This window comes from Gymnogyps californianus, unplaced genomic scaffold (assembly GCF_018139145.2).
Source record: "Gymnogyps californianus isolate 813 unplaced genomic scaffold, ASM1813914v2 HiC_scaffold_38, whole genome shotgun sequence".
Taxonomy (NCBI): domain Eukaryota; kingdom Metazoa; phylum Chordata; class Aves; order Accipitriformes; family Cathartidae; genus Gymnogyps; species Gymnogyps californianus.
The window spans coordinates 267,834-294,636 of record NW_026114268.1 but is presented as its reverse complement, the minus strand read 5'-3'; the positions used below and the strand labels follow the sequence as shown (position 1 = coordinate 294,636).

At 56.8% G+C, this 26,803-nt stretch overlaps 1 protein-coding gene and 1 pseudogene across 1 annotated transcript; both read right to left on the bottom strand.

Annotated features, from left to right (window-relative positions):
- Positions 1-4,068, bottom strand: part of LOC127028637 (olfactory receptor 14J1-like) — a 4,602-nt pseudogene extending 534 nt beyond the window's left edge.
- A 14,505-nt stretch (positions 4,069-18,573) lies between these two features.
- LOC127028636 (antigen WC1.1-like) lies at positions 18,574-23,938 on the bottom strand. The gene is made up of 9 exons (XM_050914353.1): positions 23,693-23,938; positions 23,291-23,606; positions 22,616-22,930; positions 21,667-21,981; positions 20,778-20,909; positions 19,956-20,051; positions 19,444-19,527; positions 19,079-19,231; positions 18,574-18,755 (listed from the first exon to the last, which is right to left on the bottom strand). The coding sequence occupies exons 1-9, from the start codon at positions 23,936-23,938 to the stop codon at positions 18,574-18,576; spliced, it is 1,839 nt and encodes a 612-aa protein (XP_050770310.1).
- Between the last annotated feature and the right edge of the window lie 2,865 nt (positions 23,939-26,803).

Below are 26,803 nucleotides of genomic sequence, written 5' to 3'. Positions count from 1 at the left end.
CAGGACTGCCGCACAGCAGGACTATGACCAAGCTGCCAGTGCTCTCAGGCCGTACGCCAACACAAAGGCTCAGAAGGAGAGCGTGGGGTGGAAAGAGAGCAGCTCGGGAAAGACCAAGTGCTGGTGCTCCCTGGCAGCGTTGCTGTGCTGGCACTCTTTTCCCTCCACCTCTGCCCACAGGCACTGCCCTTGCAGCTCCAGAGAAGGTCTCGGAGAAAGGATCTCGGACAAACAAGTCACTGCAGGGTCCTGTATTTAGTTTTAAAACACAGAGAGCAAGGCCTGTCATTACGCAGTCTCTGGGTCACACAAGACAGGCAGATACTGAATTAGGAATGGTATGAAACTGACATTTCTTTGTGGACAACATTATTGCAACTTAGAAAAGCTAAAACCAAACAAAACAAACCAAACCAACTACCAAAGACAGGCTGGTCCCACAGTGAGTTACATTGTAAGTGATATGCAAAGAAGACAAGCAGTTTATTGCTGCTTTAAAAACATCCAGTCATCAGTTTCCACACCAGATCCTTGAGCTCCCGGTTCCTCATGCTGTAGATGAGGGGGTTCACTGCTGGAGGCACCACCGAATACAGAACTGCCACCACCAGGTCCAGGGATGGGGAGGAGATGGGGGGGTTTCAGGTAGGCAAAGATGGCAGTGCTGATAAACAGGGAGACCACGGCCAGGTGAGGGAGGCACGTGGAAAAGGCTTTGTGCTGTCCCTGCTCAGAGGGGATCCTCAGCACAGCCCTGAAGATCTGCACATAGGACAGCACGATGCACAAAACACCAAAAGCTAAACAGACACTAACCACAAGGGCCCCAATTTCCCTGAGGTAGGCATCCGAGCAGGAGAGCTTGAGGATCTGGGGGATTTCACAGAAGAACTGGTCCATGGCATTGCCCTGGCAGAGTGGTAGTGAAAATGTATTGGCAGTGTGCAGGAGAGATTGAGAAACCCACTGCCCCAGGCAGCTGCTGCCATGTGGACACAAGCTCTGCTGCCCAGGAGGGTCCCGTAGTGCAGGGGTTTGCAGATGGCAACGTAGCGGTCGTAGGCCATGACGGTGAGCAAATAAAACTCTGCTGAAATGAAAAAGACAAACAGAAAGACTTGGGCAGCACATCCTGCATAGGAGATGGCTCTGGTGTCCCAGAGGGAGTTGGCCATGGCTTTGGGGACAGTAGTAGAAATGGAGCCCAGGTCGAGGAGGGAGAGGTTGAGGAGGAAGAAGTACATGGGGGTGTGGGCGCGTGGTCGCAGGCTACGGTGTGATGATGAGGCCGTTGCCAGAAGAGCACCCAGGTAGATGCCCAGGAAGAGCCAGAAGTGCAAGAGCTGCAGCTCCCGTGTGTCTGTGAACGCCAGGAGGAACTGGGTGACGGAGCTGCTGTTGGACATTTGTTCCCTTTGGGCATGGGGACCTGTCCAAGAAGGAAAACACAATGACAAGAAGGGGAGATTTCTTAGAGGAAAACCCCGCACCATTTCTCATAGCAATCCCCCTCCCGGAGCTGAATGAGGAATGTTTCAGGTAATTTCTCAACCCTACCAACTGAATGACATGGTGCCTCACAGCTTGGGCACCTAGTTCCCATGAAGACACCTCCAGGGCGGGACCCTCAGAGTTGGTGTCAGAACAGAAGCTGACCCGCACTCTCACCCAAACCCCAGAGAGCAAGAGCACCACAGAAAGGTGGGGAAACAGGGAAGAAAACTGCGATGCTCCAAAAAAATGAGCAGGAAGAGAAAGGCAGAAGGGCATGCTGTGAGCCTTCTCCTTACCCTGCTGTGCTCTCCACCTCACAGACAGTGACACTGTAGGGCAGTCGCTTTGGTCTGGTTTGTTGTGTATCAATTGTAGGACACATGCACTTCTCCTAGACTGTGAGGTCCAGCTGCTGAGGATGTGACTCATGCCTGGATCCCATGGGCTTGGGGAATAGGGTCTGCTGGGTGGGAGAGGAGACCAGGGGTGTTTGCTCCAGAGAAAGCGTCTGCAGTGCAGGGGATGGCAGGAAGGTGCCTGACTCGCCCCTCCCATGGGTGTTTCTGGGAGCAGCTCCTGCTCACTCCTGCCTAAGTCCTCTGTCTCTGCTGCCGGGAGCTGTCCCTGCTGGGAGCTGTTGCTCTGTCCCCATGTCTCTTCCATGCAATCGCTCACAGACCCCATCCCACCGCTGTGTGCTCAGCTCTGACCTGCAGACCCCTCTGGCAGCCGGGCACTGCCAGGGGCATCTCTGTGTCTGCAGCAGCTAAGGAGCAGCTCAGACAAGTACTAACGAGAACTGGGGTCTCTGTGCCTTCTCCACAAAGGAGGAAGAAATTCCCCATCTCCCACTGCCCACCCAGCCAACCATGAGGAGAAAACTCAAAGCACAGACTCCTTCCCTTTCAGGTAAATGCTGCCTCGATGCTGTTCCTCGAAAGGACCCTCTGCAAATGTCCTGGGGGTGATCTGGAGCTGTGAGCAGTCCTGACTTGCACAGCACCGTGCTGACAGCCAGGAGGATTCTGACCTGCCTTGCCAATGGTCGCTCCTTCCACCCACAGCTTCTCCTGCAGAGCCGTGGGGAGCTCCCCGGGCAGGCTGGGAGCTGACCCTGGCAGGCGGCAGAGTCCCTGCCCCAGCACACAGCCCCCTGGGTGCAGGGACCCTGCTCTGAAGGACAGCCCTGGGCACCCCTGGCTGCAAATTGGCTTCACAGTCCTGCAGCCGTCCCTGGGAGAAGGCAGCCGTTATGTTCTGTCCTCTGATGGCTGCAGCAGGAAAGCCCTGATCTGCAGCACATCCTTCTCCTCCATGCCAGCCATGGATGTGCAGTTCTAGGACATCCCTCCAGGATGGGCCCTGCAGCCAAGACTTACTGTGTTAGGGCTGCGAAGATTTCTCCTCCAGTGAAGTCTACGCAGTTTCCCACTCTTGGCTGTCTTTAACCTCTCTCTGCCTTGCTCGTCTCCCCTCGGTGCCTGCAGGCAGTGCTCTCTGCCCTGCTGTGCTCTGCAGAAGAGCTGCTCCTGGCAGAGCTGTCTCTCTGCAGCGCTGCCCGCTTGCCATGAGCTCCCTCCAACCCAGGAGCCAGCCCAGCTCAGCAGCAGAGGACCAGCCCAAGGCAGCACTTTCTCTGCACCCTCCCACTCCCTGGAGATGTCCCTGGGTCTCCAGAGCTGACAGCTCCTGAAAGGCAGCAGGGTCCTGCATGGGGAAAACAATTTGAAGCACTCTGAAGTAATCACTGACAAGTCCCTCTCTGAACACTGAACGGACCGATTCCTGCAGTGGGAATGGCTCTGCCAGAGTTTCCCTCGGAAAACTTCTATTCCTGTCCATTGTCAGGCAGAACAGGGCGGCAGCAGTGACAGGCAGGGGATCATTTTCACCTGTGTGGGGCAGGGATTCAGCTGAGTCAGTGCAGGATCTGGGCTTCATCAGTAACCTGAAGCTGGAGGGGATTCAGCTTCCCCCGTTGCCCCCACAGACCCACAGGAGCTGGGATTCCTCTTGCCTCAGCTCAGCGTGGACAAAATCGGTGTGGGCTCTTTGTCTAAGCTGCCATGCTAGTTAATGGAGATGGAGGCCAGGAGGGGGTCGCTCCGGTGGAAACACCCCGGTGCCATTTGAGGATGCACAGATGGTCCAAGGCACGTGCAGGTGACTGCAAGCTGTAATGGAGCAATTATGAGGGACAGGGTGGTGTCTGGGGGCATGACCTTGGAGGCCGTTGGGGAATTCCTTTAGCCAACTGGAATGACAGCAGATGCTGACATTTAGTCCAAAGAATCCTGTCCATGATCGGTAGGTTCAGGGCAGCCACAGAGGTATTCACCTGACCAATTGAGGCATGTGCCATAGGGAGGGCAAGTCTCTCTCTCTTTCTCTCCATCAGCTGTACTTCCTACATCTGCACTGACTCTAATGTCTCCTGGTCTCCTGTCAGGGCTGCACAGCCAGCCTGCTTATCTCCGGCACTGGTGAGAGCAGGCCTTGCTCACTCTGTGGGCACCTCACGTCATCCACCTCATCATCTACATCTACATCCCATATCACCGTTTCCATTGCCATCTACCGTACACTCCAAGCACGTCTCTGCTATGAAGAAAAGCCATCGCATATATGGGCTCTTGGGACCTCAGAGGGGCAGACTTTGGCCTGTCCTGGGGACCTTCAGGAGGGATCTCATGAGCAGGAGTACTGATAGGCAGCAGAGCTTCACTACAGCTGGTCTCTAAGGACAACCTCCTGCAAGTACAGCAGTGGTCCATATGGATGACCATGCAGCACCAGCAGTGGTCCTTTCAGTTGGCTCTCCTAAGGGAATTCAATGGCACCAAGATGAGCTGTTGCTACTGAACGTACAGTTAAAGACGAAAGAATGACTATGTGGGCCACTGCAGAGTTTAGCAAGAGCAGGTGTAAAGAGGTCTGAGAGAGAATGTGTTGCTTTTGGCTCAGTCTTCCTCAGCAAGGTCTCCCAGGCCTTTGTGCCTTGAGGCAGAGCCCATGGAGATCAACCAGCAGTGGGTGGGGGTCAAGTCAGGGGTCACTTGAGCAAACTCAACCCTTACCAGTCCATGGGACCAGAGGGACTCCGTCCAAGGGTGCTGAGAGAGCAGGCAGAAAGTCACAGCGACACTGCTCGGTGTCACTTTGGACAGGTCATCAGGGGAACTCCCTGAGGACTTGCAAAAAGCAAACATTGCATGCATCTTTCAAAAAGGCCCCAAGGGTGAGCCGGGGAACTAAAGGCTGTTCACCCTCTTTTTGGTTGAGGAGTGTGTCCCCGAGTGTGTCCTCTTGGATCCCATTTCTGGGTTTCTGAAAGAGAAGGTGACTGGATTTACTCCGGTAGAGCATGCCTGACCATCCACACTGCTTTCTGAGATGAAAGGATTGCATTTCTGGGTGAGGAGAGAGCAGTGGATGTCGTTTACCTGGATTTAAGCACGGTTTTTAACACTATGCCCCACTATATTCTTTATCCATGTTATGGTATTATGGTCTGTCTGGGTGGATAAGTAGATGGATTAGGAACTGATTGCATGTTCGGGCTCTGAGGGACGAGGGGAATGGGTGATACTCTGCCTGAAGGCCTCTCACTGCAGAGTCCTGCAGGAGTCTGTCCTGCAACCTGCCCCCTTTCACAAGGGTTTACTGATCTGGAGGAGATGAAGAATGCCTTCTGATAGAGTTTGCAGGTGACACCAAACCGAGGGGAGGAGCTGATACACTGACGGGCAGGGCTGCCATCCCAAAGGATATAGACAGGCAGGAGGGACACCACCCAAGTTCTCTTCAGCCTGAACAATGCTGTTTTTCCTTCTCCTTCATGTTGGCAATGTTAAGGAATGCACTCAGGGTCTCCCTGACTGTGGAAGTCATTCCTGTCTGGTACAAGGCTGCTTCACGGTACCCTCAGGCAGCCCTGATCCCATCCTTTGCTTCACCTGTCATATCCTGGTTCCCTCTTTCCTCCTCTCAAGTTCATCTTTTTTACCATCCTCCTACTCTCCAAAAAGAACAGCCTACCTTGTTAACCCTTCCCCATTGGCCACCTCTGCTGGTTTTGTGCCCTCCTTTGTTGTTTCTGATGTGGGTTTTGTGATGCTTTCTACCTTGGGCAGCAATTCCACGAAACAAATACTGCTTTTTCTTTACCTGTGGTGTCCTGCAATTCCTCACGCTGTTATCCTGGTAGAAGCACAAATGAGGATGAGGCGCCTGCAAACATGCCCAAACTGCTGGCACAACAGAGCTCCAGTCCAGAGGGACCTGGACACACTTGGGGATTTGGCAAAAAAAACCCAAAACCCCTGCCAAAGATCGACAAGGAGAAGGGACAAGCTCTGCACCAGGGACAGAATAACCCTGGGCAGCAGTGTGGGCTGCGACCTGACTGGGTGAGGAGTGGTCCTGAGCAGAAGGGCCTGGGCATGACAATGGATGCCATGCAAGCCAGTGGTCTCCCAGTTCTGGAGGAACGGGCAGAAGCTGGAGAGGACCCAGACAAGGGAAACAATGATGGTGTTAGGGCCTAATTAACATGAGCTGTGTGGAGACGGTGAGGGAACTGAGCCTCTTTAGCCTGCTGAAGGGGATGCTGAGGAAAACCAAGAGCATCCTACACCTACCTGGAGAGATGATGGCAAAACCATCTCTTCTGCCGTGAGAAATGCCTATGGCACAGGCAAGAGCCCCAAACCGCCTCTTGGGAGCTTCACCCTGGGCAACAGGAAAAGTAAAAATAACTAGGAGTGTGGTGCTGCACTGCAGCAGGAACCCAGAGTGTCTCTGTGATCCCATCCTGGGAGGTTTTCAGGTCTCAGCTCCAAAAGTGCCACCAACCTGACCACGGGGTTGGTGGTAGTTACCCTTTGGGCAGGAGGTCAGGCAGGAGACCCCCAGCACTCCCTTTCCCACCCACACTTCCAGCAGCCTTGCAGTATGCCCTAGAAGAAGGGATTCAGCTGAAGGGGGGGGTATCTCTATCATAGGCTCATGGGAAAAATCAGAGGGGAAAGCAGCTCAAAGAGATTCTCTAGTCCATTGTGCAGCTCAAAGCAAGGCCAGCTCTGAGGTCAGACCAGGTTGCTCCATAAGTGATGGTATTCGCAAAAAGACTCTAATCAGAGGCCAGGCATCTAAGCCCCTGTTACAGGATCAGAGACAAGGCATTTGACCAGCTCCCTGAAGACAGCGATTGGGAACACCTCCCTTTTGCTCCTGTACTGGTGTGGGTTGGGATAGAGTTAATTTAATCATAGCAGCCCGTATGGTACTAGGTTTTGGATTTGTGATGAAAACAGCCTTGATAACACAACGATGTTTTAGCGATTGCTGAACTGTGCTTACACAGCATAAAGCCTTTTCTGTTTCTCACTCTGCCCCACCAGTGAGTAGGCTGGGGTGTGCAAGAAGTTGGGAGGGACACAGCCGGGACAGCTGACCCCAACTGACCCAAGGGATATCCCATACCATATGACGTCATGCTCAGCAATAAAAACAAGAAAGAAGAAGAAAGTGGAGGGAGAGGGTATTTTCAAGGTTACACCGTTTGCCTTCCCAAGTAACCATTACAGACGATGAAGCCCTGCTTTCCTGGAAGTGGCTAAACACCTGCCTGCCGATGGAAAGTAGTGATTGAATTCCTCATTTTGCTTTGCTTACACACACAGCTTTTGCTTTACCTATTAAACTGTCTTTACTCAACCACAAGTTTTCTCACTTTCACCCTTGCAATTCTCTCCCCCATCCTGCCATGGGGAATGAGCGAGCAGCTGTGTGGTGCGTAGCTGGCCTACCGGGATTAGAGCATTGAGAGTGGGCTGAGCTGCCCACTGGGGTTAACCCACAGCAGGTGCAGAGAGGCATGCTTCTCCTTTCCATGCCCTGGCACAGCTCCTGAGCCATGCAGTTGGTTTTGTGCATCAAGAGAATGAAAGCAAAGCCTCAAACTTGGGGAATCTCAACTTAATTGCTGAAAGAGAGGCTCTCTGCTGCAGATTTAAGGCTTCAGAGAGAGGATCTGAAGAGAACAGCTTTGAACTAGCAAAACTTTTTGATCCTTTTGCACCTGTTGCCTCACCTCCCTGCTTTCAGGCATTGGCACCCAGAAGCATCACCACCTTTGATTTGCTCTTCTCTGAAAACTGGCCAGGTGATGGGATGAAAGGAAGAAGAAGGAGAAAGGAGGTCATTACTGCTTTTTCAGTCTGCAAACAGCTGAATTTCGCAGGTATCATTCAAGTTATTTTTGCTACAAAACTTGATTGTTTGAAAGCATTCAAGGGACTCCCCTCCAGCTGCCCACCTTTGGCCCTGGCATGGGGAGCACCTCCAGGGCCCGGCTGTACAAGCACTGCAGTGACATGGCTGTGCTGGGCCTTTGTGTATCGGCCGGAGTCTGGCACTTGGAGGCACAGGGTGTTGTGCCATCGTGCACCCGTAAAGGATCAAGCTGGGAAGTCAGTCTGCGAGTCAGAGTCAGCAAGGTCCATGGCCAGGCCTGGCTGTGCCCATGGCTGTGGCTGGACACCAGTACGCCCACAGCATAGCTCAGGTCAGGCTGACACTGGATTTCACATCCCCGATCCACTTCTCCCTGTTTGGAAGTACCACATCCAGGTTCGCATCACCTCTGTTGGCACATCTGGCAGCTGTGCTAAGAAGCTGGCCCCAGGAGCCTGCAGAAACCTCTGGCACTGGTTGCACCTGCAGTTTCCCCTTCCCATGAGGTCAGGGCGATTAAAGGCCCCAAGGGTGATGTGGGGTCATGGAACTGGACTTCCTCAAAATTGCTCACATAAGACTTTGTCCTCTTCCTCACCTGACTCCAGGTCTTTATTCCCTACCAGGATGTCTCCCTAACTGGTCTCTCCTGTGACCTCACCCACAAGAGCTCACCCAATCTGCTGCCTGTCCCATAGAGGACTTCCACACATGCAGGCAGCTCCCTCACACTGAGGGCATCCCCCTCCTGATCTTCCCCACCTGTCTTTTCTGAAGAGCCTGTACCCTTCCATTGCAGCACCTCAAGGTTTCTCACCTGTCCCACCACACCTCAGCAGGCATTACATCAATTTCACAGCTCTGTGACAGCACATGGGGCTCCAGCTCCTCCTCTCTGTGCTCCATGCTGAGCCATTGGTGCACCTTTGGGCTGCAGCCCCTCAGCTTGGTGCCACCAGCGCCAACCTCAGACTTATCACAGGTCTTGCACCCAAGATCCTGTGCAAGGACAGACCTTGTCTCACTGCAGTGGTGGCATTCAGTCTCTCGCTCACACGTGCCAAATCTACTCTTGATGCCCTGGGCTGTCTGTTATGTAGCAGCTCTGAATGGTGATCGCTGTCCTGTCGGTCCTGCGCTGCCCAGCCAGCTGTACGCTCCAGTTGTGCTGGGCAGCTTTGGCATCTGAGGGAGCACCACAGGCCTGTATTTGGCCATTAAGTTGAGCAGCTGCCCTGCAATAGGTTAGGCAATGTAGGGATGTTTCCTGGTTTCGGCTGGGACCGAGTTAATTCTCTTCTTAGTAGCTGGTACAGTGCTGGGTTTTGGATTTAGTGTGAGAATGATGTTGATAACACACTGATGTTTTAGTTGTTGCTAAGTAGCGCTTATCTTAAGCCAAGGATTTTTCAGTTTCCCATGCTCTGCCAGCAAGCAGGTGTGCAAGAAGCTGGGAGGGAGCATAGCCGGGGCTATGCTCATAGACCTGAACTAGCCAAAGGGGTATTCCATACCATGGAACGTCATGCCCAGTATATAAACGGAGAAGAGTTGGCCGGGAGGTGCAGATCGCTGCTCGGGCATTGGTTAGTGGGTGGTGAGCAATTGCATTGTGCATCACTTGTCTTTTCTTGGGTTTTATTTCTCTCTTTTTTTGTTATATTAGTTTTTATTACAATTATTATTATTATTTTTTTATTATTAGTTAGTATTATATTTTATTATACTGTAGTTATTAAACTGCTCTTATCTCAACCCAGGAGTTTTACTTTTTTTTTCCTGATCCTCCTCCCTATCCCACTGGGAGGGGGGATGGTGAGCGGCTGTGTGGTGCTTAGCTGCTGGCTGGGGTTAAACCATAACACTACTCTATGGCCAAATACAGGTCTGTAGTGCTCTGCGAGATGCCAGGGCTGTCCAGCACAACTGCATGTGGCTGGCAGGGACAGCACAGGACCTACGGGAAAGGCATCCGTGTGCAGAGTGGGTGTGAGACAGACACTCCAGATGGCATGTCTGAGTGAACCCGTGTCTGTTGGCTGGTGACTGAATCCCACCACTGCAATGAGGCAGGGTCTGACCCACCTCCACCCAGTCGATGCAGGGCAGTTCATGAACAGGAAGCACATCACACCGGGATCTCCGCTCATTTGCCTCCTCCGAAACTCTGCTGGTTCTTCTTAAAGCCATCTTTAGTCACTCATTTGATGATACATCAAGGAACTGTCCAAGGATTTTCACAGTGTTCCTGGATCACAGGATGTCCACCTCCAAAGACATTTTCAGCAGCATCTGTCCTTCCTTGACATCAGCTTCACCTCTACCACAGACCCTCAGGGCTGCAGAGACACCACAGACAGCAAAGCCCTCTCCTGCCAGGGCTGCAGAGCCCAGCCCTGCTTTCCCCTGGCCTTGGGAGAGAAGCGTTTCCTCTTTCTGTGCCTTCACATTGCCATCTGCCATCCCCTCCAGCATGTCTCTGGTCTCAAGCACAGCATTTGCATACATTGGGTCTTGGGCACCTGGTACTGGGTTTGCCTGTGACGAGTCTGAGCTTGTCCCCAGTGCCACAGCTGAGGTGATGCAGCCAAACGTGCACCAATGCCCTCAGCCTGGGGCACAGAGAGGAGGAGCTGCAGTCCCATGTGCCACTATAGACTTTTGACATGGATGGAATAAATGGCGAGGGGTGGTGGGACAGCTCCCAGTGGTGCTGCCATGGTGCATAGGGGCTGTTGAGGAGAGGCAGGTGGGAAGGTGGGGAGGGGATGCCCTCCATCTGAAGGAGCTTGTTGTATGTATGGAGCTCCTCTATGGGACATGCAACAGGCTGGGTGAGCCCTTGTGGGTGAGGTGAGAGGAGAGGCCACTTAGTGTGGCATCCTGGTGGGAGAGGAAGAACCTGCAACCAGGGTAAGGAAGTGGACCAAGCCTTCTTTGAGCAACCCAAGAAAGTCTCCAGATCATAGAATCATACAATCATAGAATGGTTTGGGTTGGAAGGGACCTTAAAGATCATCTGGTTCCACCCCCCTGCCATGGGCAGGGACACCTTCCACTAGATCAGGTTGCTCAAAGCCCCATGCAACCTGGCCTTGAACACTTCCAGGGATGGGGCATCCACAACCTCTCTGGGTAACCTGTTCCAGTGTCTCACCACCCTCACCATCAAAATTTTCTTCTTATGGCCAATCTAAATCTAACCCTCTTTTATTTTAAACCTGTTACTCCTTGTCCTATCACTATAGGTCTTGGTAAAAGTCTCTCTCCATCTCATAGCCTCCTTTAGATATTCTATGGCTGCAATAAGGTCTGTCACAGATCCTGATTTAGAATCCTGCTGACTACACCAATTTGGCACGGATGGGCGATTTAGACCGCCTAAAGAACCACCGCCAGAGGTATCAGCAAAAGTGCTTTTATTGGAACTTAACAAAGTTTGATGGCAGGGTTCACTGTATGTCTTACTGCACAAAGGATATATAGAACAATGATTCAAGTTACCAAGACAAAATCAAAGTTACAAGGACAAAATCTTAGTGCACTCTAATACAAGGTTACATGTGATATCGGTCACTTACCAAAGGTCTGCAGTTGTTAAGAGGTCTCTCTGCCTCGAGGAGCAACCTTGAGAGGTGTCCCAGCTGAAGGGGAGATCACTGCCACGCAGCCAGCTGCTTAGCAGGGAGAGCTCAAAGAAGGCTCACTTAGGCTGTCATATTTATGGAATAAAGTGGTTGGCTCGTAGTCAAATTGCATACAATGGGAGAGGTATGCATGAGACTCCTTGTACCCTCAACTTTCTTTGCTCCTTGATAAATGAGCCTTGGAGGAACCACCTGCTATTCATGTGTTAATCGCGTCATCGGTGTTCCAGTTTCCAAGCATCAATGCTCACTGTGTCACTCTGTTCCTTGGTGGGTTTTCAGAGAATAGACTGGAACTAGAGAAGTTCTTGGCCTGGTTACACCAGGCCTTTACCTCCTTTGGAGCCTGAACCAAGCTACCACTAGTTTGGTCAAGGCGTTGAGTGCATCCATCACAGGGACTCAGCTCCCATGCCTGCCACAAACCCACAGGTGGTGGGATTCCTCTTGCCTCAGTTCAGGTGGGCACACAATACAGCCCTCCAGAGATGGAAGAAATCAAATGTCACTCCTATCTTCAAGAAGGGCAAGAAGGAGGAGCCGGGGAACTACAGGCCAGTCAGCCTCACCTCTCTCCCTGGGAGGGTGATAGAGCAGCGAATCCTGGCAACTATTTCCAGGCACATTGTAGTGGTTTGGCTGGGATGGAGTTCATTTTCTTCATAGTAGCCCGTATGGTGCTATGTTTGGGATTTGTGACCAAAACAGTGTTGATGACAGGCCAGTGTTGGAGCTATTGCTGAACCATGTTTGCACAGCATCAGTCAAGGCCTTCCCTGTTCTCTCTCTTCCTCCCCAGCGAGTAAATGTTATTTGTTGAGGAGGGAAGAGCAGGGGACGTCACTTAGCAAGGCAAAACTTTACACTGTGTCTTGGTGTCCATGTCCAAGTTTTGGTAGCAGTGGGGCTGCAGAGGTGGCCTCTGTGAGAAGAGACCAGGGGCTGCCTCCATGCCAGACAGAGCTGGTTCCAGCGGGCTCCAAAATGGACCCACCACCAGCCAAAACCAAGCCCATCAGTGAAGCTGGTGGAACCTCTGTGACAGCGTATTTAAGAAAGGACACAACTGCTAGAGTGGGAGAGGGGAGAGGGAAAGAAGTGTGAGAAACAGCCCTGCAAACACCAAGGCTGGTGAAGAAGGTGGGAGAGGAGGTGCTCCAGGTGCCAGAGCAGACAGTCTCCTGCAGCCCATGGAGAATACCACAGTGAAGAAGGTAATCCCTACAGTCTGTGGAGGACCCAACACTGGAGACATTGGATATTTCCTGAGAGAACGGTGGCTTGAGGAGAGCCCATGCTGGAGCAGGTTTATCTCGAAGGACTGTAGCCCGTAGGAGGGACCCCATGGGAAAAGTGTTAGAATGAAGGAGTAGCAGAGAGGAACTGTTATGGACTGACCACAACCCCCATTCCCCATCCCCCTGTGCTGCTCAGGGGGAGGAGGAGAAGAGTTGGGAACGAAGGAGTGAAGTGGAGCCAGGGAAAAAAGGGTGGGGGAGGCCTTCCATGGGGAAGGAGATAAGGTCTTCCACCAGCCCCACACTTCTTCCACCTTCAGCCTTTGCAGAACCTCCCTAAGGTTCACTCCTCGTGTGTGTCAGCCTCTGGCCTGGCATGGGTGGCACAGGGACAAGGGCTGCTGGGGCAGGGCAGGCGGGGTGAAGTAGCTCAGCTGGGAGAGCATTAGGCTGAAGAGCTAAAGGTTCCTGGTTCAACCCTGGGTTGCAGCAGAGGTTTTCTCCCTTAGATTTTTGCAGAGGCTTTCTGCCTTCTTCCAGCCTGCTTGCTCTTTCCCTCTTGCCAGAGCAGTGTCCCCGCTCTGCGGCTGCAGATCTGCAGCTTAGAAGGAGCCTTCCTCCAGCACCACAAGTCCCCAGCCTTCCCCTGGACAGGACTCTCCTTTCAGTGCTCCTTTGGGGTGGTTTCCAGCTGTCCCTCCTTCCCGCTCCACAGCAATTGGGATGTCTCCTTTGCGGAGTTTCTGCAAAGAGCCTGTCTCTCTTCTCTTTGCCATTCTCCGTGGTGCACAGACTGCTCCCATCCTCACACACCTCCTTCACCTGGACCTCAGTTCCCAGAGCAGAGCGTACTGCCCATGGGGGAGGCCACCGACCCCCAGACTCAGGGAGAGGCACTCCCTGGAGCTGAGGCCTGAATGGCAGCATCCTCCCTCCAGAGATCTGTCACAGCAAGACCTCTGATGTGCCAAGGACAGCTGACAAAGCCGTGCTGAGGATGGTCCCCTGTGGTGCATTGGCTCCAGATTTGTTCAGTCACGTGCTGTCCTGAGCAGAGTTTCTTGGCCCCCTCTGCTTCCCTGCTGCAATGTCTGGTGAAACACAGGACATGCTCCTCTCTGGGCATCAGCAGGGAGACACGCAGCACGGGGGGGACCCCTCTGGGGCCCCACATGAACATCCCTCTGCATCAGTCCCTCCCTGCTGCAAGGGCACGGGTCGGGACAGAAATGCCAGCGGTGGCTCCCCTGGGGTCTAGCATGGAAGGTCACCAGCTGTCATATCGTGACTTCCAAACAGCCCCAGCTCAACCATTGGACATCATTTTTACTCTCCAAGTTTACCTCCCTCTGCGTTTCCTGATTGTCACACAGGCTTCTGTGTTCTCCATCCTCTCAGCACCAGACCCACGGCTCACAGCACAAGCGTCTCAACTGTCCCCAATTTCCATACGCAAATATCCTCACATACTAGACGGGACTGTCCAGACCAGCTGCAGCCCCTCACAGCCATCAGTCCCTGTCCAGAGGAAGAAAGACCTGCTCGTGAGCTCCAACAAGCTGCTGGGCTCCCCTCTTGCAACCTCTTGCTGCTACGGAACCCTGCTCGCCCATCAGGAGCACAGTGACAACTGTGATCCAGCACATCCTCCTCCATCTCCAGCCTCAGCCTCTCCGCAGTCAACCAGTCGGGCCAAGGAATGGTCTGACATACTGGACTACAGTCCCACAGAAACATGCATGTTCTAACCCCATGCACTTCTGCTGCCCCATAGCCAGCTCCCCAGGGATGCACCTCCAGAGAAGTTTGGCTTTGGACTGAGTGCAAGTGACAGGAGAGGAGACGGAGACACTGTCTGTCCAAGCAAGGTTACCGTCTTGCCAGCTTTGAGCAGGAGCTTGAAAATGCTTGGCTGCAGGGACAGTGCCTGCAGGACCATCACTGCTCCAAAAGAGTCCTTCTAGGTTTTTCTTGAGCAAATTGCTGAGGATGGGCTTTGGGGCCGTGTGTGCAAAGCAGAATAGACAGCAGTCCATCCCCTTAACTCCACTGTCCTGGTTTCAGCTGGGATAGAGTTAATTTTCTTCCTAGTAGCTGGTATAGTGCAGTGGTTTGGATTTAGTAGGAGAATAATCTTGATAACACACTGATTAGTTTTCAGTTGTTGCCAAGTAGTGTTTATACTAGAGCCAAGGAGTTTGGAGCTTCTCATGCCCAGCCAGCAAGAAGGCTGGAGGGGCTGTGCTGGGTTTGTGTAGCAAGGGAGGGGCTACAGGGGTGGCTCCTGTGAGAAGCTGCTAGAAGCTCCCCTGGCTCCAACCCGGACCCGCCTCTGGCCAAGGCCGAGCCAATCAGCAACGGTGTTTGTGCCTCTGTGATAGCATATTTAAGAAGGGAAAAAAAAACTCCTCAGGGGGTGGTGAGAGGAAGATGGAGGAAGAAGAAGAAGAAGAAGAAGAAGAGGAGGAGGAGGAGGAGGAGGAGGAGGAGGAGGAGGAGGAGGGGGAACAGCAGCAGCAGCAGCAGCAGCAGCAGCAGTAGTAGTAGTAAAGAGAGCAGGCGAGGAAGAAGAAGATGGCTGAAGAAGAGGAGCTCCAGTGAGGAGAGGAGTGGGATGTGAGAGAAACAACCATGCAGACACCGAGGTCAGTGAAGATGGAGGAGAGGGAGGAGGTGCTCCGGAGCAGAGATTCCCCTGCAGCCCGTGGTGAGACGGCAGGCTGTCCCCCTGCAACCCATGAAGGGTTAATGCAGAGCAGAGATTCCCCTGCAGCCCGTGGAGGACCCCACGGAGGAGCAGGTGGCTGGGCCCAGAAAAGGCCGTGACTCTGTGGTGAAGCCCACGCTGGAGCAGTTTACGGAGGACTGCAGTGCATGGAAAGGACTTGAGTTGGAGAAAATCATGGGGGGCTGACCCCTGGGAGAGGGACCCCACGCTGGAGCAAGGGAAGAGTGTGAGGAGCCCTCCCCCTGTGGAAGGAGCGGCAGAGACAATGTGGGACGAACTGACTGCAACCCCCATTCCCCGGCCCCCTGCGCCACTGGGGAGGATGTGGTAGAGGTATTGGGAGCAAAGCTGAGCCGGGAAGTAAGGAGGGGCGGGGGGAAGGTGTGTTTCTAAGATAATGGTTCTATTTCTCATCATTCTACTCTGATTTGGTTGTTAACAAATTAAATTGGTTATTTTTCCCCAAAATCGAGTCTGTTTTGCCTGTGACCATAAATGGTGAGTGATCCCTCCCTGTCCTTGTCTCAACCCATGAGCTTTTTTTGCTGTATTTTCTCCTCCCCATCCCGGCGGGGAGAGGAGTGAGTGAGCGGCTGCGTGGTGCTTTGCTGCCGGCTGGGCTTAAACCATGACAGGGCACAAGAAGTTGGGAGGGGACACAGCCTGGACAGCTGACGCAAACTGGCCAAAAGGATATTCCATACCATATGATGTCATGCCGAGTACAAAAACTGGGGGGAGTTGGGAGGAGTTGGCTGGGACGGGCAGATCGCTGCTCAGGGACTAACTGAGCAATTGCATTGTGCATCACTTGTTTTGTATATTCTAATTCTTCTAGTATTATTATTGTCATTTTACTATATTATTATTATCATCATCATCATTATTATTATTATTATTATTTTCTTCCTTTCTGTGCTATTAAACTGTGTTTATCTCAACCCATGAGTTTTACTTTTTTTCGATTCTCTCCCCCATCCCACTGGATGGGGGGAGTGAGCGAGCAGCTGCATGCTGCTTAGTTGCTGGCTGGGGTTAAACCACGACATCCACTCGACCACTCCAGAAGTTCAGGGTGACTGTGGTCTGGTTTTGATTCCCCCAAACCCTCTCAGCCAGGCAGGGGCTCAGCAGCCAAAAATCTGTGGCACTGAGTGACACAATTGCCCCAGCTGTACCACCACGAGGACACCATCCCTGCCTGTGATCAAACCATCCTTTGAGTTAACAGCTGGACATGCTCACCCACCCTGCCACGGAGACCCCAGCCAGGGCTGTCCCGGGGCACAGCTTTGCCATCAGGACAGTCCTCAGTGCTGAAAGAATTGGAAGGTCCCTGAGCCCAGCCCACACCCCCAGCCCCATGGAGATGGAAGCCTGCCCTTCACCCCACCTCCAGGGAAGCTGCGGGGCAGAGGAGTGCAGAGGGAGGCCCAGTGCCTGGAGGAGGGGGAGTGAGGTTTCTGCTCCCGTGTCCCCTCCACCGCATGCCCTGGAGTGCCACCAGAGCCTGGGGGCACCTCGCCCCAGGGAGGGCATTTCCCTCACTCTGTTGCATTGTTCTTGCTGTGGAGCTGGGGACAGATGTGCCACAGAGGGCTGTTGCCCTGGGCGGCAGAGGAGGCTCAGGGGAAGGGGTTTTCTCTTCTCCATCAAAACACCCTGGAGTGGGCCAGAGCATGGGAGCAGCACCTGCAGCAAGAGCCTCGTCCTGCCCCATCGCCCTGCAGAGATGTTGAAGGGGCAGCACTCTGCAGTGCAGCCCTGGGCCAGGCTCAGACCCCAGCAGAGAGGCAGTCCCAACTTCCCCCGTCTCAGAAGGATTCAAGGGCTGTTTTCTGCAGAGGGGCCCTGGGCAGCCAGGGGACAACAGGACTGTACTTGTCATAGATACACGATGGGAGGAGAGTGTCTCCTGCTGGCAGGCGTCAAGGGGATGGAGCCCAGTGGCCGAGCACCCGCTTTGCATGTGGGAGGTCCTGGGTTTGATCCCTGGCATCTCCAGGGGGTGCTTTTGCCCTGACTCCCCAGCCAGGTCCTGCCCTAGTGTCAAACCCTCCTTGCCACCCACCCCCTGTGTGAGAGGTTTCTCTGCCCAGGGGTGCTGGGGCAGGTGAAAGCCCCAGCTGAGGGAGAGGGACCCTGACTCAGCTCCCAGCAGCACCTGCTTTAGGGGCGGGACAGAAAATCTCTTCTGCCATGGCCATGTGCCCATGTGAGCATCCTCCTGGATGGGCCCTTCTCCAGGTCAGGGGCTGAACCACGGCTTTGGGCTGCAGCACAAAAGCATCCTTCCTCCATCCCCCTGGCCCTCCAAGAGCACTGAGGGAAAGGTGCCCCCATCCCTCTGGTACCTGCGAGGCAGCAGGAGGGCAGGGGTGGGGGCTGGAGTGCAGCAAGAGGAGGGGGTCCCAGGGCTGCTGTGGGCCTTACAGCCCCTGCCCAGGAAGAAGGCAGCTCTGCAGCTGTGACAAGAGTGCTAGGGGTTTGCAAGGGCCCAGGGCAGCAGGAGCAGCCCATGGAGACTGGGGTCCCGGCAGAGCCAGAGGAGAGGGAATCCCAGTCCCATGTGTCCCAGGAAGTGGCTCTGCACCCTGTGCCGGGGCAGTGGGGAGCAGAGCTGCCTCCTAACCACTGTGGGAGGTGATCCACAGGCCATGATCCCCCCTGGGGCTGGCTGGGGTGTTCAGGGCACTGTGGGCACCTTATGGCTCACATCTGTGGGACCACAGCCCAGGGTTCACCCTGACATGGCAGCTGGTGTGGCCTCTGCACTGTGGGACCAGCGTGGCCCCGGCAGGGCCTGGGGGAAAGAGCAGCTGGGAAACCCAGGGTGAGGAGATGGGCGCTCCCACTGGGTGCATCATGGGAACTTGGCAGAGAGCCATTTTTGTTGGAAACTGTGGCTGGCAGGATGGAAATGTCTCCGTCAGCAGAAATATTCCCCAGGGACCATGGGCTCTTGCAGCCACAAAGCCTGAACCCAGGTCTGTTGTCCCTGAGACGTGCCCCTTCCCCACTGCCATGTCTTTGTGCTCTGCTCCCACGCGATCAGCCTCAGGGACACACCCCGACCCCTGGGCAGGCAAGCACCAGCTCTGGGTCAAAGCCCCCAGAGACTTTTAATAAGAACAGATATGGATGCACGGCGTAAAAATGGGAATAAAAGTAGAGGAAACTCCAGGTGGTTTCTGCTGCCCGTGGTTAAAGGGAGATGGTTCCCTGGTGCTCACAGCTCTCCCAGCTGCACAGACATCTCCTCCCTCCTGGCTGCACCCAGCCCCATGGCAGGGACCGGCTCTCCTGGCCTGGGGCTCCGGGACTGCTGTGCACCCAGCTCCGGTGTCACAGCCTTCGTGTCCTCAGGGGGATGTGCCAGAGACACCTCTTCAGCATCGTCATAGCCCGGCTCTCTGGGGACAGGGACCAGGCATCTCCCTTAGCTCCAGGGGCACCAGCACTTTCTGGGAGCACAGGTTTGCCCCTGCCAGCAGCAAAGGCGGCCATTGCACGTTCACCCCATGGGGTACCCCTCCTTGTCTGTACATCACCTTCCTCCCTTCTCCTCACCAGTCCTGAGATGTTCACCTCCCTCTCCAACCCCTGGTCCCCCCAAAGAAAACTCCCGGAGCAGGTTCCCCTGTCCCAGGAGGCTGGGCTCTCAGTACAGCAGCAATTCATCCGGCACCAGGGATGGCACCCCAGGAACCGGCAGCGCTCTCTTTCCCTCTCACCTCCAGGTGCATCCCTGGGCCCTGCTCCTTCCTCTGGCACCCTGGGCATTTCCCAGTCTCCCTGTCCAGACACGGGATCCTCCCCAGGGTCAGAAACCTCCCTGGCATCATCATAGCCATCCACTGGGTCACCTCCGGGCAGAACAGGGATGTCTGAAAGGAGAGGGGAGCTGGTGACAGTGAGAAGATGCATCCTGCAGAGCAGAGGATGGGAGGATGCACAGGGACACAGGGCTGAGACACTGGTGTTGGCAGCACCACAGGAGACCCCCCCATGTCCTCCCCAACTCTGACGGTGACACTCAGTGACACTGCTGTCCATCACATGTCTGCAGGGAGATCAACCCCCTCCTACCCCCCATTACCTGGTGCTGACCCTGGACCATCCTCCTCCTTGCTGTCCCCAGGGTACGGCTGCAGCTTGGTCAGGGACCCCTCTGAATAGGAGCCTGGAGAGAGGCGCAGCAGGTGTCATGGGAGTGCGCTCTGCTGACCTGCCTTGTGGTCAGTGCTGCTGGGGACGGGGGACCCAGGGAACCAGGGCTGTGTGGGGAGGAGGGCTCAGGACTCACCCTGCTCCCCTGGGACCAACCCTGTCTCAAAGGGGCTCCCAGAGATGCCCCGGGACAGCCCCTTCCCTCACCCTCGGGTGTCAGATGGGGTGCAGGGGCAGGAAGAGAGGGGCTGTCCCCAGCTGGGATGGGCAGAGCTGGTGGGGAGGAAGCTTCACTCCTGGGCCCAGGACCTGGCTGCTCTCCCCACAGACCGCCATGGCCCCAGCGCCCCAGGGGCCAGGGGGCTGCAGGGGGTCAGTCTGGAATGGGGGCCAGTGGAAAGAGCCCTGCAGATGTGGCCCCTGGGAAGAACCCACACCCACCTGAGCCGCTGAACCTCTCCTGCTTCTCCCCCGCCGGGCTGTAACCAATCTCCTCGTACACGGCCTCAGGAAAAGGCTCCCAAGCTCTCTCAGAACCTGCAGACAGAAGCATGGCTGGCCCAGAGATGGGCAGAGAGGGGACGCAACCCCACTCTGCTCCCCCAGCCCTGGGCCAGCCCAGGGCTGTCCCCACAGCACAGACCCGCTGTGCTGTCCGGTCACCGCTACTGCCTCAGTGAGGGCAATGTCCCCATAGAGATGGTCTGGGGCAGCAACGCCCTCACACTATCTCCTCAGAGATAGCTGTTCTGCCCCTCTGGCCCCTGCGTCAGCTCCCTGCTGCTGAGCTTGGAGTAGCTCCCACCTTTCCCCTCCTCCTGGAGCTGCCCCCGCTCTGCCCATGGATCCATAACACAGCCTGTGCCCTGCTGGGGGGAGCTCAGGGTTGGATGGAGGAACAGCCTGGAGGTCTGAAACCACGGGGATGGACCCTGCTGCCCTGCGCTCCTCCTGGCATCTCACCTGACCCAGAGCCCTCTCCAGCGCTGCCCAGAGGGCTGCCAGTGGCACGTCCTCGCCTGTCTCTCCTCTGCTCCCACCTCCCCCAGCCCAGCTCTGCCATTTCTCTCCTCGCCCCATCCCTAACTCTCCCCGTGTCTGGAGCCCTTTCTGCTGGTCAGGCAGTCAATGGGACAGTATATGGGACAGCAGGCAGCACACACTTGTCCCCCCAGCTCTGCCTGTACCACTCACTGACACCCAACAGCACCCCTGGCCTTGCCAGGTGGCATCCTGGCCCAGGACTTCAGGGAAAGGACCCACCTCTACGCCCAGCCCTGGCGCTTTGCACAGCCAAGAGGGCCAGGAGCAGGCAGAGAAGGGCTCCCAGGATGATGCAGATGATGATGGGCAATGAGACTCTCCCGCTGCCAGTTGGACGGTCCCGGGTGGGATCTGCATGGCAGGAAGACAGAAAGGGCAGCACCAGGGCAGGGAGAGGTGGGGGGCCGGGACATACCCGTCCTGACCCCCATTACAGTGGGGGTAAGGGACCCCGGGGCAAGAGTGATGGGGTAGCTCTCACCCTACTGGGTAAATGACAGCCCTCCCCAACCCCCCAACAAGTACCCCGATGCCTCCTCCTGGGATTTTCACACCCTGGCAAGTAGCCCCTTCCCTCTGGCTGTGGGTCACAGCCTGGCCCGAGAAGACCCAGTGGTGGCGGGGAGGACAGGTTACCTGCTCGGGGGTTGGTGCTGCTGTCCTGGGTGCAGCTGCAGAGGAGGAGAAGGAGAGCTGGGCTCAGAGGGTGGGTGTGAGGGTCCCAGGGAGCCTCCTCTCTGACACGCCGTGTGTGTGTGTCTGCGTGTGTGGTTTGCGCAGACATCCCTGACACATCCCACCCAAATTGCCCCTCCTGCGGAGCTGGTCAGGGTGGCCGGGACAGAGCCCAGGGCCCTGCTCTGGGCTGTGGGCAGTATGGTGCAGGTAGCCTGGGAGGTGGCCCTGGGGGCTGCAGAGCCCTGTGGGCAGAGGCCGGAGGACATCCAGCCCCACAGAGGCTGCTGCCCACTTGGCACCAGGCTCCCATGCTCTGCAGGGATGGTCTGGCTCTCAGGAGCTCTGGGGCCATTCTGGGACCCAGCGGGGAAAATGCCTGCCCCGGCTCCTTACCAATACCCCCGTGAGAGGTCCCAGCCCTGCCGCTCACCGGAGCAGCGCACACCAGCGTCCTCCTTATGCCGGCAGGCACCACTGTCTCCAGGCCGGGCCCAGCAGTCCTGCAGAGATGGCTCTGTACCCCGGCACTCCACCTGCTCCAGCCAGATGGGGCCTGTCCCCTCCCCAAATGCAGCCTCATCCAGAGCAGACACTGCGGGGCCACAGCCCAGCTGCCTGCATGCCACCTCAGCATCCTGCATGTCCCAGGAGTCGTCGCACACTGTCCCCCAGGAGCCACGGTACCAGACCTCCACTCTGCCCGAGCACCCATTCTCTCCTCCCACGGCACGAATCTTCTCCCTGTCTGGAGAAGGCAGAGACCTCCCATGGCACCAGGACAGCAGACAGAGCCCTGCCAGGCGAGAGGGGCACGCAGAGGAGCAGCTACCTGTGCAGCTCGTGGTGTTGGGGCACGCTGCCATTGGGGTCGGGGGTGTTTCTGGCCCTCTCCCTGCAGAAGGAAATGCTGTGGTGAAGGGGCTGCTGCAGGGGTGTCGTGCAGCAGAGAGTGGGGCTGAGCTCTGCTCGCACCTCCCTGTGCCACCTCACTCACGGCAGCAGCTGAATCCCGGTCATTCAGGGAACACGCATGGCAATGTGGGGGACCCTGACTGCTCAGCCCCAAAGGGCCCCTGGTTCACAGAGCAGCAGGAGGGTGTCCATGGAGGGGATGCTCCTGGGAGCCCTGGCTGGTCTCTTCTGAGACCTTGCCTGCAGACACCTCTGCCTGCCTCCCCCTGGGCTCTGCTGGGAGCCTGGCTGGCAACTGCTGGTGAATGTGTGGGGCTCTGAGAGCTGAAGTCCCGTTTGTGCCACCAGCAGCAGCAGGGTCTGGCACGTAAAGTAAAAGCCCCTGTGGGCTCTGTCTCTGCTTTTGACAATGCCCAGCAGCGAGCAGGGGCTGGGGGGATGCTGGTGCCTGGCTAGCTCAGAATTACCATTGCAGGTGATGTGGGTCTCGTCTCGCAGGTCATCGCACGACTGTGGGTCCCAGGGAGTGGAGGGACACTGCCAGAAAAAGTTGTTTCTCTCCCCACACTCCACGCGATCCAGCCAGGCAGGGCCAGACACCTTGCCAGAGGGCAGGCGTGTTTCCAGGGACCCTCTGTCCCCACAGCCCAGCAACTTGCATGCCAGCGACACCGTTTTGGGAGTCATTGAGTTGGAGCAAACAATCCCCCACGTCCCGTTGTAGAAAACCTGCAGGCGCCCAGAGCAGCCATCGCTGTTCTCCAGCCTCAGGGCCACGAACTCTGGTAGGAAAGGCCCCAAAGGGGAACAAGCTGGTCCGGGGCTGTGGGAGCAGGGATGCCCCTGCAACGCGCAGGCCCTCAGCCAGGCAAAGGCATGGCCAGCAAGTCCCCCTTGCACCCAGGGGCAGAGAGAAGTCCCTGATGGACAGACAGCCCTGCCCTTCCTGCTAACCCTCGGGCACAGCTGAGCTCCCCAGGGACCCTCGGTGGGACTGAGGGGACCTGTGTGTGGGCGTCCCCAGGATGGGCTCAGGCAGGGGCTCAGAGGCAGCCAGGAACAGCCTCGGCCATTGCTGGCTCTCCAACCTCGTGCCAGCCTCCCTGGGCACTGGGGTCCCACCCACAGCTCCCAGCACAGACCTGAGCAGACGACTCCTGCGTCCTCTTTGTGCCAGCAGTCGTGCTGCCCCCAGGACTCTGCCAGGCAGTCCCAGAGAGCAGCTTCGGCCCCAGAGCAGTTCACGCTGTCCAGCCAGATCTGACCGGAGCCTTCCCCAAACCGAGCGGAGCCAACCGCCTCCACCGCCCCTCCGCAGCCCAGCTGCTGGCAAACGACAGCGGCGTCATGCAGGTCCCAGCCGTCATCGCAGATGGTCCCCCAGCTGCCCTGGTAGTAGATCTCCACTCTCCCCGCACAGCGCCCGGGCCCATTCACCAGCCGGACCTGTCGGCTCCCTGCAGCAGGTAGAAACCCCAGCAGCCATCAGGGGCCGGCTGCCCGCCCAGCCCAGAGCCTGGGGGGGCCTGTGCAGCGCCACTCACCCCAGCAAACGGCCCCACGTCCTCTGCAATCCCTGCTGCCAGCACACTCTCAGGCAGGGAGGTGTTGCAGAGAGTCAAGTTGGCCTCGTGCCCTGTGCACCGGACCCCTCGCAGCCCCACAGGACCCGTCCCTCTCTGGGCCTTCAGGGAGGTGTAGGCTGTCTCTGCCTTTCCGCACTGCAGCTGCCGGCACACCACGCTGGCCTCCTGCATGTCCCACTGGTCATCCAGGACTCTGCTCCACATCCCATGCTGGAAGATCTCCAAACGTCCATCACACCGACTCTCTCCACCCACCAGCCGTAGGGATGCAGAGCTGGCTGAGCCTGGGGAGAGCAGCCATGCCCCAGCCCTTGATGGCACCGCGGACCCCAGAAACCTGTGGCAAGTCTGTAGGCTCTGGTGCCCTTGCAGCACCCTGGAGCTCCAGGGCCAGGGCTCCACGGGTTGCTTTCCCAGTCCCTGAGCCTTCTCGAGCAAGACACCAGCTTTACTCTCGGCAGGGCAGAGCCACCCAATACATCCCTGCTGAGGCAGGTGGGGAAGCTCCCACAGGAGGGAACAGCAGCCGGTGGTGGCCCAGGGACGGGCAGTGCTGGGACAAGCCTTGTCCAACCTCAGCCCACACGTCTCTGCCCCTCTGCATCCCTGGGGATGGGGGACTGGGAAGCAGTGTCCCTGGAAGGGAGCAGAGTGAGGAAGGCCTTTCCAAGCAAACGGGACAAGTTTGGGACTTGTGCTGACCAGAAGCCACGGCAAAGCCCAGCCCAGCTCTACAGCTCACTCCCCTGGTCTGCTGCTGCTGCTGCTGCTGCTGCTGGGGGCAGTCGGGCAGCCCCTGTGGGTGGTGGGATCAGGCTCTGCGGGTCTCTCTGTGGAGCTGAGACAGGGCTGTCTGCAGCCAGAGGGGTGGAGCTGAGCCCTGAAGCCCTGTTCTGGGCCTGTCCCACAGCAGGAGAGCAGAGGAGCCCAGGCCTGGCGGTGGCCACAGGGCTGAGCTGCCGCCCCGGGGGGCAGAGACGCCTGCCCCTCTTCAGTCCTCCCCAGCTGTCCCATGGCAGAGGGGTCGGTCTGAGCAGCCTAAGCCCTCCAGATTGCCCCTGGGGAATTCAGAGTTTCTCCAGGGAGAAATTCACCCCGGTGCTGCCACAGAGTCCCCTGCTTTGGGTGGCCGTGTCACTCCCAAGGGAAAAATGGAGTTAATCCAGTGTTTACCCAGCACTCACCTGAGCAAATGACAGCAGCGTCGTTCTCGTGGGAGCACAGTGAGGCCCCCAGGGTGGTCACTGGGCACTGTCCCAGGTGGGCTTCAGTCCCATCACAGTGGAACGAGTCTCTCCAGACGGGGCCACTTCCTCTCCCAAAATGCCCTCCTCTGGGAATGGACTCGGCAAACCCGCAGTCGAGGTGATGACAGAGAACGTGGGCATCCAAGAGGTCCCATCGGGAGGCACAGAGGGTGCCCCAGGTCCCCAGCACCTGGACCTCCACCCTCCCATCACACGCCGTGCTGCCGTTCACCAGCCTGAACCTTGTGTACTCTGGGGACAGAGAAGGATTAGTAGGGGCAGATGCTCCTTCGGGAGCTTGAGAAGAGGCCAAATGGACAGCCTGCCTTTCTCCTCCTGCTGCACGACTTTAGGGCTCTAGACAACCACATCACCCCTCCTGTCCTCACACTCAGCACAGCAAAGTCCCTGCCCTGCTCCCCCGTCCCCAGCACACCCCCCGTGTGTAACACCCCACCCTGAGTCCTTACGTGTGCAGGTGACATGCGCAGCATGGGTGCAGGGCCGGTCCCTGGGGGATCCTTTGGGGCAGGACATGAGAAAGGATTCATTCCCCACACACTGCAGCTCTCTGTCCCAGATGGGACCGACTCCTTCTCCAAAGTGAGCTGCCTCAGTGATGGGCAGGGCCACGCCACACTGCAGTCCCTGCAGACCACGTCAGCAGCTTTGGGACCAAAGTCTGAGTCACACACAGTTTTCCACTGGTCCCTGTCGTGGATCTCCACGCGTCCTGAGCAGGGGCTGTCCCCTCCAACCAGCCGGACAAATCCTGGAGCAATGAAAGATCCCTGCGAGTTCCCAGTACCCTCTGGCAGTTACATGCCCATGTCCCACCTCATCTTCAAGGCAGCTGCAGGCAGAGCCCCACGAGCACCCCGGCAGCTCCCAGTGGATGCTGATGGCAAAAACACACCAAGGACCCCCTGCCATTCTTCAGACACCAGCACAGCACTTGTGGGCTTGCTTCTCTCCCAAACCCCCAGCTGCAGGCACTGCTCAGATAAACTGCCGCTGCAAAAGAGAGCTCGGGCTTCCTGGCACCAGGCCCAGGCACTGCAGCGTCTGGAGCGCTTGGGGCCCAGGGAGACAGGCCCAGGCGCTGTTGGCTGCTGCAGCCTGCTCTGCCCACCTAGCTCAGGGCCAGGCTGAGGAACCCCTTGGAGCTGCCAGAAACACATCCCTCTCTCAGGGGATCTCAGGCTCTTGGGGTACTGCCGTAAGATAGGACATGTCACAGGATACAGGTATGGCACGGCTGTATCTGCAGTCAGTGTCTGTACCAGCATCCCGCTCTGGCGCCTGCCCAGGGAAGGGGTCCTCAGCCAGGGCCAGAGCGCACTGCCAGGCACACACCTCCCCGTCCCATGGCCGGGCAGAGGGCAGGAGCGTGGGCAGTGGAGCAGCCCTGGGCTGACGTAAGCTCCCAGTGCAAGGACAGGCACCAAGGATAGTGCAAGTGCTGGCAAAGCCCCTGTGGCACAGGGCAGCCAGGGGCTGGGGTAGGCAGGAGAGGTCATTACTGCCTGCACAGAGCCGTGTCGCCATAGGCTGGTTCTCGCGGGGTGACCCTGGGAACGAGATGAGGTGCCACGTGCCACCCTGCTCTTCTGCCCAAGGCCAGCACTCCTCCCCTCTGAACATCCCCTTTGCTTGGGCTGAGGGACTCGTGTCTGGCAGGGGGCACAACCCAAAAGTCCCTGCCCATCTCGTGCCCTTCCCTGGGGCTGTTGGTGGCTGCGTGAGCAGTTCCCAGTGCCTCTGGCATGGTGGGACCCGGCCCCCGGCAATGCTACACAGGTCCTGGCTGAATGGGAGGAGA

Coding starts and splice junctions, on each gene's coding strand:
- LOC127028636 (XM_050914353.1), bottom strand. CDS start 23,938: ATGTGGAGCAGAGTCCTGGATGACCAGTGGGACATGCAGGAGGCCAGC. Junction 20,910..21,666: donor CGCTGGTGTGCGCTGCTCCG/GTGAGCGGCAGG, acceptor CCTGCCATGCAG/ATCCCACCCGGGACCGTCCA. Junction 19,528..19,955: donor GGAGAGGTTCAGCGGCTCAG/GTGGGTGTGGGT, acceptor GCCTCTCTCCAG/GCTCCTATTCAGAGGGGTCC.